Source organism: Podarcis pityusensis (genome assembly GCF_964106645.2).
Source record: "Podarcis pityusensis genome assembly, chromosome: Z".
Classification (NCBI taxonomy): Eukaryota; Metazoa; Chordata; class Lepidosauria; order Squamata; family Lacertidae; genus Podarcis; species Podarcis pityusensis.
In genome coordinates this window covers 7568489-7585240 of record NC_138044.1, presented here as the reverse complement: position 1 = coordinate 7585240, position 16752 = coordinate 7568489, and the positions used below count along the sequence as shown (strand labels likewise).

Sequence of the window (16752 nt, the reverse complement as noted above, 5' to 3'; positions counted from 1 at the left end):
ATTTCCGTGGAGTGAAGCCGCATAGCCGTTGCCGGAGAGCGCTGCCTTTTTCCTGGGACAATTTGGACTTTAAAATAAGCACCCGTGAGTACTTAGACTTTGAATAATTGGACATCAAATAAGGACTAGCGGGCAGGAAAGAATTGGATTTTAAAAATTCTACTCTAATTTGGTACGGAACGGGAAGATCTAAACAGGAAGTCAGCCTTCCGTTCTTTTGTAAACAGAATAAAGCAAAGACAATTTAAACTAGAGCTCAGAAAATCGTTTTTAAAAAGATTGGATTTCACCATTTAAAATTGTGGAAACCCCCTTTGACAGCAGGAGAAGGGGGGGATCTTTTTGGATTGTTTAAAGTGACTTTAAAGTAAAGTAACTTTCCTCCGTCCTGATCCTGGAGCGGGGTGTCAGGACTGACATTTGAAGTTCATTGACCAAAGACAAGTGTTTTTGACAGATAGCTAAAAGAAGAGAAACATAGTGACTCCACTGTTCCCTTTCACATTTTAAAGGAATATATATGGACAAAGTATCTCAAAAAAGGAAATTTTGTTGCAAGAACAAATAGAAGTCTTCCCCCTAGGGGGAGTCTGTGAAACTGTAACTAACTCCAGGGAGCCGGCAGCTGTCACAGATTACAACCGTGGGAACAGGCATCTGACCTTGCAGGACAATGTATTCAGAAGCTTTGTTGTGTGCTCTCTATAAAACAAATGCCCTACTGGAACAATTACACGAGAAGGTGAATTGGATGGCGACTTCGACTAGAAATTTTGAACAGGCAGTGGGAAACTTTGAACAGACAGTGGGAAAATATGTGGAGCCCACTCAGGAATTAAATCAGGAGTGTGTCTTGACAGAACAGGCCCAACAGGAATATGATTTTTCGGATTTGACAAATGAACTTGGAAAAAGCCAGATTTGGAAAGGAAAAGTTTGGCTTGGTTTGGAAATGGGGGGCTGGATTGACCCCCCCTATGTTGGGATGTTTGGACTTTTCAAATAAGGCAATGGGCCGTGAGATGTTTGGGACTGTGGGGGCTCTTAATTTTGGAGGGTCCTTGAAACATGCTTTTAAATGCTACATGGAATTCAGTGTTGAAAATGGAAAAGGGGCTGATCCGTCGAGAAGGGTCAAAAACATTGTCAAGCTGGAGTTACCACGAGCAGGAGACAAGGGAAAATACAGTTACAAATATGAAGAAGAGCCACGGAAGGGACATGGAAGAGACTTGAGGGCCTCGGATATAAGGTTGCCAGGTTAATGGGCCAGATCGACGGGAATAAGGACTGACAAAACCCAGAACCAGGAGGAAGGGACGTTGGATGAAGATTGGATTTGTTTATATCTCTTTTCTCTACCATTAGAACTGTTTTATAAAATTGATGAATGTTAGAAAAATGTTGGAATGAAATTACTTGGTTTTAGCAAAGATGTTTAAAGAATTATGAAAGAATATTATGGTTATGAGAAGTTGGTAAGGATAAGATTTAAGTTTTAAGCTTTAAGGTTTATTTTATTATAGAAAGATAAGATCAAAACAGATTAGGGTAATGCAATGACAGAATATTATGAAATATGGAAAGGATTTGCTGGGATAATTAATAACTAGGATACAAAGAAAGGGAGGAGGAGGAGGTCTAAGAAAGAAGGCAATGACAGTTAAGGATCTGAAAGTAATGAATTTGTTTTTAAAGGTTTTTAAAGGTTTGTGATGTATTTTTGTATTTTTCTTTTTTCTTTCTGTCACTTTTTCTTATTTTGAATTTTTTACTCATATGGTGGGAAGGGTTTTTTTTTTTCCTTTCCTTTTCTACTTTGTCAACTATTTTTATTTTGTACTTTCTTCTGTTTCTATTTTATTTTTTTCTTTTGTGTAACATTTTGAAAATTGCAATAAATATCTTTAAAAAAAAATAGAAGATGATGATGATTTATTAAATTTGTATACCGCCCTGTACCCACAGGTCTCTGGGCGGTTCACAGGATAAAATCACAATATAAAACCACAAAATACATAATCAAAATAAAAACCAAAACAACCCAATACACGCCCCCCCCCGCCGCCACCGCCAAAACATTTTAAAAGGACATTGGATGACAATCAACCAAGTCCTGGTTAAAGAGAATTGTTCTTGCCTGGCACCTAAAGCTGTGTAATAAAGGCGCCGTGCAAGCCTTCCCCAAAGAGCATTCCGCAGATGGGGAGCCACTGCAGAGAAGGCCCTTTCTCATGTTGCCACCCTCCAGACCTCTCATGGAGGAGGCACACAAATATATTGCAGTCCACTTAAGAGTCATTTCTTTTCAACTGTAGCTTCCTTCTCCCAGGTAAGCTTAAGACCTTCTAATGGTTAAAAAAGGTAAAGGACCCCTGGATGGTTAAGTCCAGTCAAATTCGACTATGTGGTATGGCACTCATCTCCACTTTCAGGCTAAGGGAGCCAACTTTTGTCCACAGACAGCTTTCCGGGTCATGTGGCCAGCATGACTAGATCACTAAATCATGCAACAGAACACTGTGATGAGTGGCAGAGCACATGGAAACACCATTTACCTTCCTGACGCAGCGGTACCTATTTATCTACTTGTGCTGGTATGCTTTAGAAGTGGTAAGTTGGCAGAAGGTGGGACAGAGCAATGGGAGCTCACCCTGTTGCACGGATTCGAACTGCCGACCTTCTGATCAGCAAGCCCAAGAGGCACAGTGGTTTAGACCACAGAGCTACCCACGTCCACTTCTACAGGTCACATATATTTATCAAGAAGTTCCATATAAATAACAGATACCAGTCCTCTGTCCCAATGGCCCAGGTGTAATAACAAATCCTTTAGATTTAGTAAGGGATCTAGTAACTTGTACCTTAAGGGCAGGATCAGCCAATAAACGTCAAAAGATATCTGCCCTGGATCTCCTACAGCTAGCCTGACTTGCTCACTAAAAATTTGAACGTTATTGGTACTAAAATCACATAACGAGAACAAGTTCTTTTTCTACCAGGATAAAATGATTCTCTTCAGGCTCATATCCCTAACCTAAGGAGGTAGGCAGCCTAATGGCAGCAGTGGTGAATATCTCAAATGCCACCTCCTCCCCTGTAGAACCTATCAGATGTTTAGGGTGGAGGGCACTCTTCGTAGTTCTGCCACCCCCAGAAGCTCGGTGTGGTGATGGTGGCTCAGGAGAGGTCCTTCTCTGCAGCAGCCTCTAAGTTGTTGTTCTCCCTCCACACAGAAGTGCATTTGGCAACCTTATTATACAGCTTTCTTCAAATTATGAAGACACATCTTTTTACTGTACTCTTTTGTCACGTGGGATGTATATTTTTGGGAACCACCCCTTTATGTGATTGCAAGTTTTTGAAAAAAAAACTGTTTTTAATGTGTTTTAGATTGTAACCCACCTAGAGATTGTGGGGTAAAGTGATGATGAAGAGGAGGACAAGGTCATGATAATTACAGTGGCTAATGTGTTGCTGGTGACATGCTCGAAAATCCATGGCATTTGAGCTTTTGTCAAGTGGGAAGGAAAGCACAGTTCATTCTAAGGGCACATCCGTTACCTTGGCTTTTGACAGTTGCAGTATTTTGTTTTGTGGGACCCACCTCTTCATTTGAATTCATACTGTCCTGTTCCATTTGGAACAGTTCTCCTTGTTTTATAATTATAAAGGGCTTTGCTTGTTTTCATATCTGTATATTATTCCCAACCTGGGACCTTATGATGAAGGGTGGGTACAAAATCTTGTACGTGGACAAATATGTAGGTGGTCCCAGGTTAAGTCCCCTCCTAATGAGATCTGACTCTGTTTAAGGCAGCTTCCTACATTCCTATGCCCAAAGTTTCCAAGAGCCCTCTCAAATTGTGATTTTATGCCAGCCTAGGATGGCCACAGCAGTGAAGGGCTATTACCTTCCAGCCCTTCGTATAGGTTTCATGGAGGCATCTGATTAGCTGACACTGGAAACAGATTGTGGCTTAGACTGGTTTCAGTGTGCAGCAGGGCTTGGGGGATCTCACCTTCCTCTGGCCTCCTCTGTTGGCGATGAAGCTTCCAGTGTGGTGTAGTGGTTGAGAGCGGCAGTCTTGTAATCTGGGGAACCGGGTTTGCGTCTCCGCTCCTCCACATGCAGCTGCTGGGTGATCTTGGGCCAGTCACACTTCCTTGAAGTCTCTCAGCCCCACTCACCTCACAGAGTGTTTGTTGTGGGGGAGGAAGGGAAAGGAGAATGTTAGCCGCTTTGAGACTCCTTAAAGGGAGTGAAAGGCGGGATATCAAATCCAAACTCTTCTTCTTCTTCTTCCAGTGCCTATCATGTTACTAGACCTTCAGTGTTCCCTCCCTTCTCTCAGCATGTTTTCCTCTGTGGTAGGACTTCTGGATTCTTTCCTGTAGAGACACTATGTCTGGAAGGAAAATCCACATGGATTTCAACAGGAAAACTCCTCAAGGAGGAGCTGACCTGAATCGAGTACCCTCCTTGTTCCATGAAGAAGAAGGAGAAAAATCCTCCCTTCTGTGGAGGAACATTGGAACATCCTCGCTGCTGCTGAAACTGCATTGATGCTTCCTAGTCAGTGATTTCCCCAGTAGCTACTTTTGAAGGATCTCCACAGCTTTGAAAGCAGAGCACTACAATGGAAGATCTGTCTGGTGCCAGAGGGTGGGGACCCAGTTATCTGTGTTGAGATCCTTCCAGCCCCTGGTGGAAAAGTCTGTCAGGTTGGGGGGGGGGAGCAGAGGTGACCCAGCCCCCCTCATTCTGCATAATTTGGGTGCAAAGAGAAAGTGGCATGTTGTGAAGAGGCAGGCAGGGACATGCATGGAGAAGGGAGGGAGGCATTGCCTAGCAATGGGTGGACACACATGTGTATGTGTGGCATGTGAATTCCCAGAAGCACCCATAACAAATGTGTCAGCAGAGAGGACAGATGGGAGGGTCTCCTTACATGACCTGTACCATGGTGAAGGTGAAGAAGAAGAAGAAGAAGAAGAAGAAGAAGAAGAAGAAGAAGAAGAAATTGCCATAGCAGGAGGAAGCCAATGTGTCAGCAGGGAGGGAACACACATTTATGCTTGCTAAAAACATTTGAACAGGTTGTGGCATCATTCAGGAAGGGAAGGGAATTAGGTCATTAACTCTGGCTCAATAAATGGAAAAGACTCTTGGGAATTCATCCCAGGCACCAAAGTCTCTCCACCCCCACCCCAACCCCAGTTTTGCCCTGCTCTTTACTTTATGCAAATTCCTGATGCAATCCACTGAAATCAACTTCCTTTCACCAAAGCAACACCCAGCTGCTGCTCCAGTTCCTGCCTTCGCTTCTTTGGTTAAAGAGACAGGAAGCTGCTCTTGCATGATAGCCTTCTTCCATTCCTTCCAAGCCCCACACCCACCCTCACTTGGCAAAATGTGACCTCCTACCCCAAATCCAGAACTCTGCTCACCTGGGAAAGCTGGGCAGGGTCTTGCTCTACCTGATGCAAGCTTTATAATATGAGAGAGAGAGAGAGAGAGAGAGAGAGAGAGAGAGAGAGAGAGAGAGATCCTGTTCACTTTTGAACATTGCAAAATGAAGCCTGGGTCTGAACTGGATGGGATCCTAACTGTTAGGGAGGGCAAGTGTGACCGGGGTGGGTGGGTTATTGCTAAACCAGTCTACATTGTAAATGATGGCAGATTATTGCTATTAGCATAGGGGTGTGGAATCTCAGGCCCAGGAGCAAAATGCAGCCTCTTAGGCATGTATATCCAGCTGTTGGAACTCCCCCCCCATAAGCCACACCCCTTTATTGGCCCAGGCACCTCTGTCCAGCCTTTGGGTCATTCCCAGGTCACACTGGCCCAGCTCCTCACCTTAAGTGCTTAAATGTGCCCCTAAACTGAGACAAGGCCTCTTTGGTCACCTGGGTGGAGGGTGGAGGAGGCAGGTGGCAGATATAGAAGCCTCTTTACTTTGTATAGTAGGGACATAGCATTACAAAAGGCAAGCATCTTCTCAGTTCTGCACCCACTTTTGCTTCTGATCCCACCCAACTCCAGCTATGGACTGCAGAAAAGGTCCCATTCTTGTCCCTGACCCAAATTCATTAGTTTCTGATTTAATGGTCTTCTAAAGGCTAAGCCATGTGGCTCATTTATTGATAGGTCAGTGGCTCAGTTTAACACCATCTCCAGATGGCAGATTTTTGCTGGAGAGATTCAAGTCCATTCTGGATATTGAAGGCTTGCACAGTTAAAGCACATCCTTCTGTCACCCTAGTGCAACAGATCTACTAGATAGTCATAAAAATGACTTCTCGTGGTTAGGAATGTGATGGTTGGGAAATGTACTGGAAGAGGCTTGGGGGCAATCTGATGGTTAAAGGGAAGGCATATAAACCCCAAAAGCAAATCAGAATGAATGTTCATTGCCATATAAGCCTTCCTACAAACATATCAGAACAAATCATTGATTCAGAGAGTGCCAAACCTCTGCAGAACCTTGGTACAAACCAAATCAGGATGAATGGTCTAGGTTGCCTAGAGCTGCCCCAAGTCTTTAAGGCCCATTTGAAAGAGGTAGCCAAGTGTATATCCACCGGGGGGGGGGGGGCTTTCCACAAAGATGGTGTCAACACCAAAAAGGCCCTGCCCTGTTGTGCTTTTAGAAATCCTTTTAAGCAGCTTTGCAAATAAGAGTGAGGCACTGATGCCCTATGTTTCTTGGTTTCCTTTGTACAGGTCATCCCCTTCCCAATGTCCTGTGACATGCAGGGGGATTGTGCTTGTCGGGACCCCAGTGCCCAAGAGCACAGCCGACGGGAGCTTCGCGCCTTCAGCTTTGGATAATACCAAGATGACAGAAGAGAAACCACCTCCAAAGGCTAGGAGAGAGGCATCGTCACTTACCCCATTTTTGTTGGTATTGTGTGTGTTTTTTTCCTCATTTGTTTAAAACAAAACAATTTCAGCTGCTCAACTCAATGGTGTTTCTGCACCAGGGACCTGTAGAACTCAACCAGTCTGCCTTTAATTTCTTTGCCCAAGGAGAACTGAAATTTTGGGTGGGGGTGGGGGTGGAGGGTGGAGGGAAAGGCAGGCTCTTGTATTAAACATATCTTACCTAGCAAGAAGAAGCAAAACAGGAAATGGCAAATAGTTGAGTCAAAGAGGACTTTTTTAAAACAACAACAAAAATGCGCCAGGAGACGAAGGAGGAGGCATCATGTCTGATGCAATTGTGCATCCACCTCGTTTGAACAATGCGTGGTTCGGTTTGTGGGTTTGTATGTCTTTTGGCTTAAGTCCCTCCTCCTCTTTTGTATGCAGATTAAGGCAAAAAAAAAAATACCAAGCCATATATAAATATGTACCTAATATTTATAGAGAAGTTGGCGGGGGCGGGGTGGAGAGAGGAAGAGAGGGAGAGGAGCATGCCATGGCAACATAAGAAGGAGTGCATTGCCTTGGCTGCCTTCAGTGTTGTACGCTCAGACTCCCTTCATGCTCAATGAGGGTGTGAGAAAAAGGAAGGAAGGAAGGAAGGAAAGAAGGAAGGAAGGAAGGGAAGGGAAGGAAGGAAGGAAGGAAAGCCAGTAAGCCATTTGGTTTATTGGGGTTGGGTTGGAAAGAAGAAGATGAGGCGGGGGGAGGAAAAAGAAGAATTGCTTGCCAGCTTTGCAGACAAGGAGAGGGGGCTTCCTGAGATGCTGAAGCCAGTGCTTGAGGGAGATGAATTTCTGTGGCAAAAAGCTGAGGGTCAAGGGGGGGGGGTGGCTTCAGCTGCTAAGCTGGGGGTGAAGGATGGAAGTCCCACTGCACCACCAATGGGGAACAGAGAAGAAAAGGAAGTGGAAGAAGGTCAACCAAACCTCCATCCTGCTGCTGCTGTTACTCTTGCTGCTGCTATATCCCGTAAAACTGATTCCCTTACTGTGTCAGGAACAGGGTGCTGTTTAACCTCCAAGCAACCAAACAGTCTGCCTTAAACCGCTTTACCGGTTGCCTGCCTTCCAAACCACCTCGGGGTTCCTTCCCACCTTCCTTTCCTCAAGCACGACAAAGAAAAACAAGACACCAATCAACCCCCAAAACATATCCAACTAAGTTCTCTTCAGAGTAGACCCCCTTGAATTTGATGGCCCTAGCCCACTTAGGTCTGCTCATTTCAGTGGGTTGGATGCGACCAATAACCCTCAAGGCCCAAAATGAAATTTCAGCAGCAAACAAAGCCTCGTGTGGGCATGTGGCTTTTCCATCACCTGATTAGCCTTTCTCCTCCAAATATAAAATCCCTGAGACAATGACCCAACCTGTGACTGAGGAGAGAGAGTGGGGCCTTTCCCAAAGTGATAGAAGCTACCTGGTGCAAGACCCTCGAGCTGTGTGGAACAACCCTTATCAGTATTAACCTCTTGGGCAGGACCCCACAATGCTCCTGCCATTGCCTGTCTAACCTCTTCCACACCATCATATCTGGAGTCAGCTCTTGGTAGCTGCCAGTTTTCCCCCATCCTCTCTCTCTGTCTCTCAGTCATTGGACTCCATGTGCAATTTTGCTGCTAGAACTCTAAATTCTGCACACAGGGGCCTGGGCTTGTAAAACTTCAGGGTCTCCTATCCCTGCAGGGAATCTGAAGAACTGACTACAATTCCCTCTGGTGTCTGCCAAAAGGAAAAGCAGCCAAGTCTTAGGTGGTCTGGTGATGGAACAGGCACACAATTTGACTTGTTGCCAGGATTGTTTGCTTGCCATTTTGAAAAAGCAGTAGCCCCAACTTGACATAACTGGATGCCATTATGGGGAAGAGAAACCACAGCACTGGCCACTCATGTGATTCGGCAAACTAGGTTCCCCACATCTATCCTTTGTATTTCAATTCTAGCAAATTGGGGGGGGGGGTGGAGGGGCTATTCGCAGCCAATGGAAATATTTCAAGTTTAAAAGAACCCTGGTCTTTGCAAACGTTAACTGTTGCTAACTGACTCTCAAATTGGGCGAGCCTCTACATCAGACATAAACATAAACTGGTTTAATAGTCCTGCTCTCACCCCTAGGAATTCTGGGAACTTTTAACAAAGAGTTCTCAAAAACACCCAGAACCCAACTGACTTTCCCAGTATTCTTCAGGAAAAGGCATGACAAGGCCAAATTAAATGGCACGTGGAGGGAATGTATGTGGAGTTCTGCAGCTCTACCTCTTTCTAAGCAGCTGTGGGGGGCCTCTGAATTGAATCCTGCTGGTGGCACTTGGGAAAGAAAGGGTTAACCTTTTCCTGCTGCCATGCCATTTACTCAAAACAAATCACCCCCCAACACACACACACACACACACACACACACACACTTCTCAAACTATGGTTTGGAGACATTATTTTCCTCCACCGCCATGCAAAATATCATTCTATAGTCCCAAGTCCATCCAGATATAGGTGAATTTAAGAATCTTTTCCCATCTGAGAACATCTTTTTAAAAACAAATTCCAGCTGAAATACATAAGGGAGTATGCTTGGGGATGGGTGAGGGGTGTGACTTTAAAAAGGCAAGTGAATTTGATTTGTCAGAAACATTCTTACCCAATAATTTCCTACAGAAGCTCCTTGTGGCTGTCTCGACCCCAGTTGCTTTAAAAAGCACCAACTCTGTTCATGAATAAGAATTGGGGGGGGGGGATTCAGTTTGGTTTGTATTTCAGTGGAAACCTATGTAATTTACACTTCCCCAAACAATCCACAGACTAAAATGCTGCTCTCCTTCGGATTTCACACTTCTTTAGAATTTGCAATGCCAAATAATACATGAAAAAAATGCAAATATTCAGAAAAAGTGTGCAGTAAAAACACCACATTGGTAAAAGCAACATAGAAAAAAGCATTATACTTTTGTGAGCTGCTTAAATGCTGTCCTGGTATTAAGCAGGATATAAATGTACAAAATAATAATAACATTAATGATAAATTATTATGACTATGGAAAATGGCTCGCAAGAATATGCATACAGTGGTGCCTCGCAAGACGAAATTAATCCGTTTCGCGAGTCTCTTCGTCTTGCGTTTTTTTCGTCTTGCGAAGCACGGCTATTAGTGGCTTAGCGGCTTAGCAGCTATTAACGGCTTAGCGGCTTTAAGAAAAAGGAAACAAACTCGCAAGAACTCGCAAGACGTTTCGTCTTGCGAAGCAAGCCCATAGGGAAATTTGTCTTGCGGAACGACTCAAAAAACGCAAAACCCTTTCGTCTAGCGAGTTTTTCGTCTTGCGAGGCATTCGTCTTGCGGGGGACCACTGTATTAGATAAAATTGCATACAAAGTAGGTTTATTAGGTTAATTTCATTCTAAAGTGCTGCCAAATTTTCATAAGGACATAAAAAATTGCATACTGATGCAGAAATGAACTTAAGTTCAGAAACTGAAATTAAGATTGGAAAAAAAATGAGAAAATGAAATTGGACAGAATTGTCTATCCTTGTTAGTTTGCATCCTATTCCATGTTAACCAGCTCCTGAAATAACTGGGAAATTGCTTTTATTCTCCTAACTCCACCCATTCCATACTGTTGCTGTGTTCAGGTGGGATTCATTCACATGCTCACTAATTAGGGTTTGCATCAGTTAAAGTGGATTTGGTGCTCTTGTGCTACAAGTCTGCCTCCTCTTCACAGCACTCCACTCCAGCCAAAAGAAAGAAAAAGAGCTAGCCTTTTTGCAATAAGGAAAGTGATGGGGAAATGCACTGGAAACTGTGGAGTAACATTCATTTGACACAAGGTTGCAGGGGCAAAACTAGACTTTATTTCATCCGGGTCGAAGACCCAGCTTGGCACACACATCCCATGTGCATTTGCATATATACACACACAGCCTGGGAGCCTCGTTGACGCTCCAGGGCAAAAAGGCTCTGCAAGGTTGTATGACCTCCCTGCAAACAAATAAGAATAAACAATAAATAGCCAGCATTGCCCAGTTTGCAAACTTTGTGCATGCAAATCAGTTCAAATGTGCAAGGGACAGGTGATTTGAAAGCAATCAAAAGAGAACATGGTGCATATTAAACCACTTTGAGTTGTTTTTTAACCATCAAGTGGTGTATAAATTTTCTGAAACAAATATACAAATGCTAAGGGCAAATGACTCCTCCTAGAAGTTTCACCACCCTCCACCCTGTCGAACATATTGGGCTGGGTTGGTGGCCTGGATTTTCTTGTCCATCAAGACGATGAGGAGGGTTTTAGCCGCTGGAAGGTGCTTTGGAAGCAGGACTCAGCTACCTCCATTCTGGTGTCACTTGGTTGTAACTGTCGGTTTGTTCTAGGTTTTACCTGTGTTTTGTTTCTGTCTTTAAAAAGAGAGAGAGAGAGAGAGAGAGAGAGAGAGAGAGAGAGAGAGAGAGAAAGAGAGAGGTTTGTTTGTTTGTTTGTTTGTTTGTTTGCTTGCTTGCTTGCTTGCCTGCTTTTTAAACCTGAAAGATTCTCAACCAACATTTCCTGCTGCAACTGATTTGAGTGGCTACTGAAGAGAAGAAAGGAAAAGACAAAAGAGGGTGGTGCAAAGAAAGGGGAGAGGAGAGGCAACGTTATTGCTGGGACTGCACATGTTTTCAAGAAAATGTCCATTTCTAACAACTAAGGACAGTCAGACAGAGAGACTCAAATAACTTGAGGGCTTTATAATATGTTGGGCACAAATCTCATGAAACATTATCTTGTGCAAGTCTTCCGGAGATAGCTCAGAGGGGAGTCAGAGAATTGGGTTCATTGTCTAATCCAGGGTTGGCCAACATGCTGCCCTCCGTCCCTAGCTGTTTGCTATGCTGACTACAGCTGGTGGGAGTTGGAGTCCAATAACGTTTGCCAATTTTGGTTTGCCCTGATTCCTTTTTCCCTTATGCTTTGTAGTACTTCATAGGCATCTGCCTTTTCCCTTGCTATGTCTGTCATTTGTGGGGGGGGGGGGAGTTACTTTAATTTCTCCCAAGATGTTTTTGAGGGCAAAGAAATTGCATCTCTCCCCCTAACCCAGTCCACACTGATCAGACTGTATTTAATACAACTTCCAGTGTTTCACAGCTCTCCTAACCGCACGGACTAAATTCAAAAGAACGACAGCACACACACAAAAAAGAAGAATGCAAAAGAAGGCGGCTGCTAAAATGATTAGACAGATGATTCCAGTTCTTGGGGAAAACATCGATGTTTTCTCATTAAGAAAAAAAATCATTTGCTGGATAGGTGGTGCAGGAATAGCAGAACAGCTAGGTCAGCCACGGATTGCAAAGTTTGTGGGGGATGTGGGGGCACCATCTCTATCTGCCTTTGGACTTTCTATACTGGACTGGGCTGCCATGAAATGTGCTGCATGTATAGCATGATTAATACCTTAACATTCTAATATATGTGTGTGTGATATATGCAGTATACTAATTCTAACAGTATAATATGTGTTGTTTTACAGGAGGGATGAGGAGACTCTGTCTTTCCTGATGTTGCTGGACTCCAACTCCCTTCATTCCTTAGCACTAGCCCTGCTGACTATGGCTGCTGGGAGTTGGAGTCCAATAATACCTATAGAGTCACCAGTTTCCCCATCCCTGATATAGACAATACTGAATCAGATGGACCTCAAATCTTACCTCTGCTGTGAATTCGCTAGGTCTGAGGAGGAACTGAGGAGGTCTTCCAGATTGCATTGAACTGCACATCCCATTATCAATGACCATTGACCATGCTGGCTGGGGCAGATGAGAGCTGAGAGCCCAGCAACATCTGGAGGAGTTATTGTTCCCCATCCCTATTTTACCACACACACTTTCACAGCTCCATCCCTTGTCCACCCCATAGTCCAAGGCCATTTCTAGAATCAGTGTTCCTCTTACTTCCTCAAGCATGATCTTTCTGATCATGGAAGTCATGTTGATCTGGACAGCATTTACTACCAATGCATGATGTTGGTTAGGCTAGGGGAGAGTAATGCTCTTAACTGTGGATGGTATGTGTTGCAAAGGATTGTGGGAGCAGCCACTAAGTGTTCCTGCTGATGAGTTTATACCCAGTATGGGAACTAGGAGACAATTCTTCAGAATATTCACTGGTCCTCAACATATCCCAAACCAGCTCCATCTTTATTGCTCAGGTCACAAAACTGGAAAACAATTACACTGCCCTACTTGACGCATACGTGACCAACATGTATAAAGTACACCAAACAGTCACTGCTTGCACCACCCTAAGGATTTAGGAGAAGACAGGGCCAACCCAAAGCTTCTTCTAGAAGCAAAGGACAAAATGGTACCCAGTCAGTACACATACAGGTTCCAGCCAGTTGATCTAAATTTCTATGCTCATGTCTTCCACCATATCAGAGGGCTTAGGAGGTACAGAGCAGGCTAGCTTATGGAGAATTGTTGCACCACCACTGCATCACCAGCATACACTACCGGAGGCAGCTCCCCCATTTCCTCATGCTTACTGAGGCAGATAGTAGCTATAGTTCAGCAAAATCTGGAGGGCCAAAGGTTTCCCACCATTGGTGTAATGATAATGGCCCAGTATAGGCAGAGCAGCCTAATGTTTTTGCGGCACAAACAGAGAAGTGTCTCAATTTTGCTGCACAACTGGACCAAGGCCAATTTCCTCTCCCTGGCTCATCAGTTCTCCAGCCTAGGAACAAGAGGTCCTGGTGCAATCAGGCAGACTCTTCCTTGGAAGTGGGGCCTCTTTGTTTCCCAAGTTCTGCAAAAGTGGAGATTTTTGGCTTGTGCCTCAGGCAGGTATGAAAGAAGCTGCACTAGCTGATTTCAGACAGGGGACATAGCCAATCCTTTCTGGAGATGCTGGGGGTTGAAACTGAGACATGCATTCAAAGTAGATGCTCTTCCAATAAGATAAGGCCCTTTCGCTAACAGCATAACAATGTATATTTTCATTACCCATTCCATAGCACCTACTTTTGTCCCAAGTCAAAGCTTTTCCTAGAACCAGAGATCACCTCTTTGTATCAAGCTTCCATGTGTGTTGGGAAAGAGGTGCAAATCACTAGCAGTGGCTGAAATATACCCTTACTGTTGCTGCTTCAAGAGAAAAACAGACTTGCAAAGTGTTAGCAGGTTTGAGTCATGTGTTCCTGTGCTTCCAAACAGTTAAAATGGCAGATTTCTCCATTCTGTAGAGCTTTGTGTACACTCACATGGAAAGCCACACACATTTGCACAACCTGACAGTAGAAATGGGTTGGCAAGACAAATGAATGGATAACTAACACTGACCAGACTAGTCATGCTGCTTTCACATAGCTAGCCCCTGCCCTGAGTGCTAAGTGGTTGCGTGTTTGGGGAGATGTAGAATGTAGCTGACCTAGAAACCCACCTAGTGGCTGGATCTTTTTGGCCCCCTTAAGCTGGGAAAAGGCCAAAAGGAATGCTTGTGAAACTCACATGTTTCCCACCCCACTCGTCTCAAAACACACATTCCCCAGACCCCAAAGGCACAGAAGGGTATTTGCAGCCCACAGGAATGCCTGACACAGAGATAGTTCAAGAGCCCCAGTCCCAAAAATCACAGAGGCCTGCAAGTTATTTTGAACAGAAGTGGGGAAATGTATGTCTCCTCCCCACAACCCTCTAATATTGCTGGGACCATCAGTCCCAGTCAATGTGGCCAATAGTCAGGGGTAATGGAAGCTGGAATGCCACAGGTTCCTCACACTGCCTTGGGGAAAAGTAGTGAGGCTTACATTTCAGCCACTGGTTCAGGTTTCAAAAGTAGGTCTGAAGCCATCTTTCCTGCTTTGTTCTCCATCATTTCTCAATAAGGAGGTAAGCAGGAAGTTAAGTGTAATGTAGCAAAGCCACACTCTGCTGATTGTAGAACAAAAACACTTTGATGCGCACCATGATCCTGTGCCCTAAGCAGGTAACTCAGTGTTTTCAGAGCTGACAGCATACCTGTGGACTCAGATTTAGCAAGGGCAACTGAATGTACAGTCATGGGTGGTCACAGAGTAGGCCCTCCCATACACACACACCACACCACACTCTTATTGGACTATCTGGAGGGCAACCAGCACTCTGCCATCAACCCCTTTGCTGGATCTAGCTGATGGACTTGAGGGTCTAATTTTCACCAGCAAGAGGAGCAAGAGGGATGGGAAATAGATTTTTGGGGTTTACAGCGCTTGAGCGCCTGGGACATAAACTGCTCCGACTGAAGTTATGGGTCTGTCTCTCTATTCCTTTGAAACAAAACACAAGTGTAAGGGGGGAGTAGACCCCATTTGCTGCTGCCTTCAAGAGAAGCAGAATACGTATTTTGAGCTATATCCGAATATAATATAGTAATATTTGCAAATAAAACTGTGATCTCTTCTAGTGCAACATATATAGATATAAATATATATATATTGATAGATAATATAATTATTCCTATTACCAACTGCTCCTCCATAATGATAAACCATATTATATCATTTTTTTTATTGTTACGGTTATGATGGTTACACTTATTGGTGATTTTATTATGGAATTTGTACTTTAGGCATCAGCTCCAAGTCAGTGTCAACCAATACTTACCCCCGCCCCCCCAAAAAGTTAAATGGAACTATTTGCATAAGAGTTCTACGGGTCTACTGTATAAGCGAGAAAGAGAGAGAGAAGTAAGAAGGAAATTGGAGGGACAAAACAAAAACACAGTTTAAACCTTATTTTGGTACCTCATGCCTGTACTTTTGCTGCTCCTGGTTATTTTACTTGTTCCGTTGCTGCGTTCATTTGTTTTTAACAAATCTAATTTAAATCTCCAAGCAATATATAAAGATGTAAATAGTAAAAAAAACCACCTTATTTATTAAGATTGTCATCTTTTTTAAGAAAAATTATATTTACACAATTGTTCATCTAATTTATTACCTTTTTAGTAGTACAGTTATTTTCTCTATGATTGTACTGGTGTTGTTGTTTTTTTCCTGTTCAGGGTCTTTGTTTAAATGTCATTTTTTTTACAGGTCTGGTATTTGTTCATTTTCAATTATTCTCTTCCTCCCCATACCCTCCCTCAGTTTTTCAGGTAACTGGTTATATTTCACATATTCAAATAATAATAATTTTTCCCCATCATGCATCAGCACTATTTTCCCATTGTCTTATTCCTGTATGTTAAAGTTATATATATGTGGTCTTTACCTGAGAAAACAAAGACTCAAAAGCAGCAGTATAAAAGCTTGTATTAAAAGAGTTCTGAACTTGATGGGAGTCCTTTTTATTATTCCGATTCCAGTGACTTAAGCTTCCTTCCTTTCATGTACTGTTCCATGGGGCTAAGGAAATGAACAATAACTGCAGCACAATTGAGAAACAAACACCACTCACTTCCTACAGAGGAAAGATCTACTTCTCACCTATCTCACCTACCTAGGTCTCAGTAATATACACCAGGCTGGCTCCCTCATCTGTGATCAAGTTGCAAATGATCAAGGTCTTACTATGAACCACCTGGTGTGGTAGTCAGGCTACCTTCTTTTCTTTGGCAATCACTCATAGCCGAGTAAGATTGTCTTCCATGAACACAGTCTTAACAGTGTGTCCATAAGTGATCGACACCTTCCAACATTACACCATTAAGTTGGATTTGTGGCACTGCAGAGGGGTTGTTTTGGGCTTGTTGGTGCAACACTTTGTTTTTTGGATATTGAGCGATAGTGCAAGCTTTCCATAAGCTTCTGTGAAGATATTTAGAATGGTTTGGAGGTCATCCTCCAAGTGTGCACACACTACGTTGT

The 16752-nt window shown here is 43.6% G+C and overlaps 1 protein-coding gene and 1 long non-coding RNA gene across 2 annotated transcripts in view; both read left to right on the top strand.

Annotated features, from left to right (window-relative positions):
• PAPPA (pappalysin 1) overlaps nucleotides 1-9979 on the top strand; it is a 234811-nt gene extending 224832 nt beyond the window's left edge. Inside the window, exon 22 of the mRNA XM_080990779.1 lies at nucleotides 6728-9979. Within this exon, the coding sequence (XP_080846905.1) occupies nucleotides 6728-6835 (108 nt within the window). The 3' untranslated portion in view covers nucleotides 6836-9979. The remainder of the gene's footprint in view (nucleotides 1-6727) is intronic.
• Nucleotides 9980-9985: 6 nt separating this feature from the next.
• LOC308468686 lies at nucleotides 9986-16208 on the top strand. Its single transcript, XR_013981817.1, has 2 exons — nucleotides 9986-11318; nucleotides 11351-16208. It is a non-coding gene; the product is annotated as an uncharacterized lncRNA (long non-coding RNA).
• Nucleotides 16209-16752: the final 544 nt, after the last annotated feature.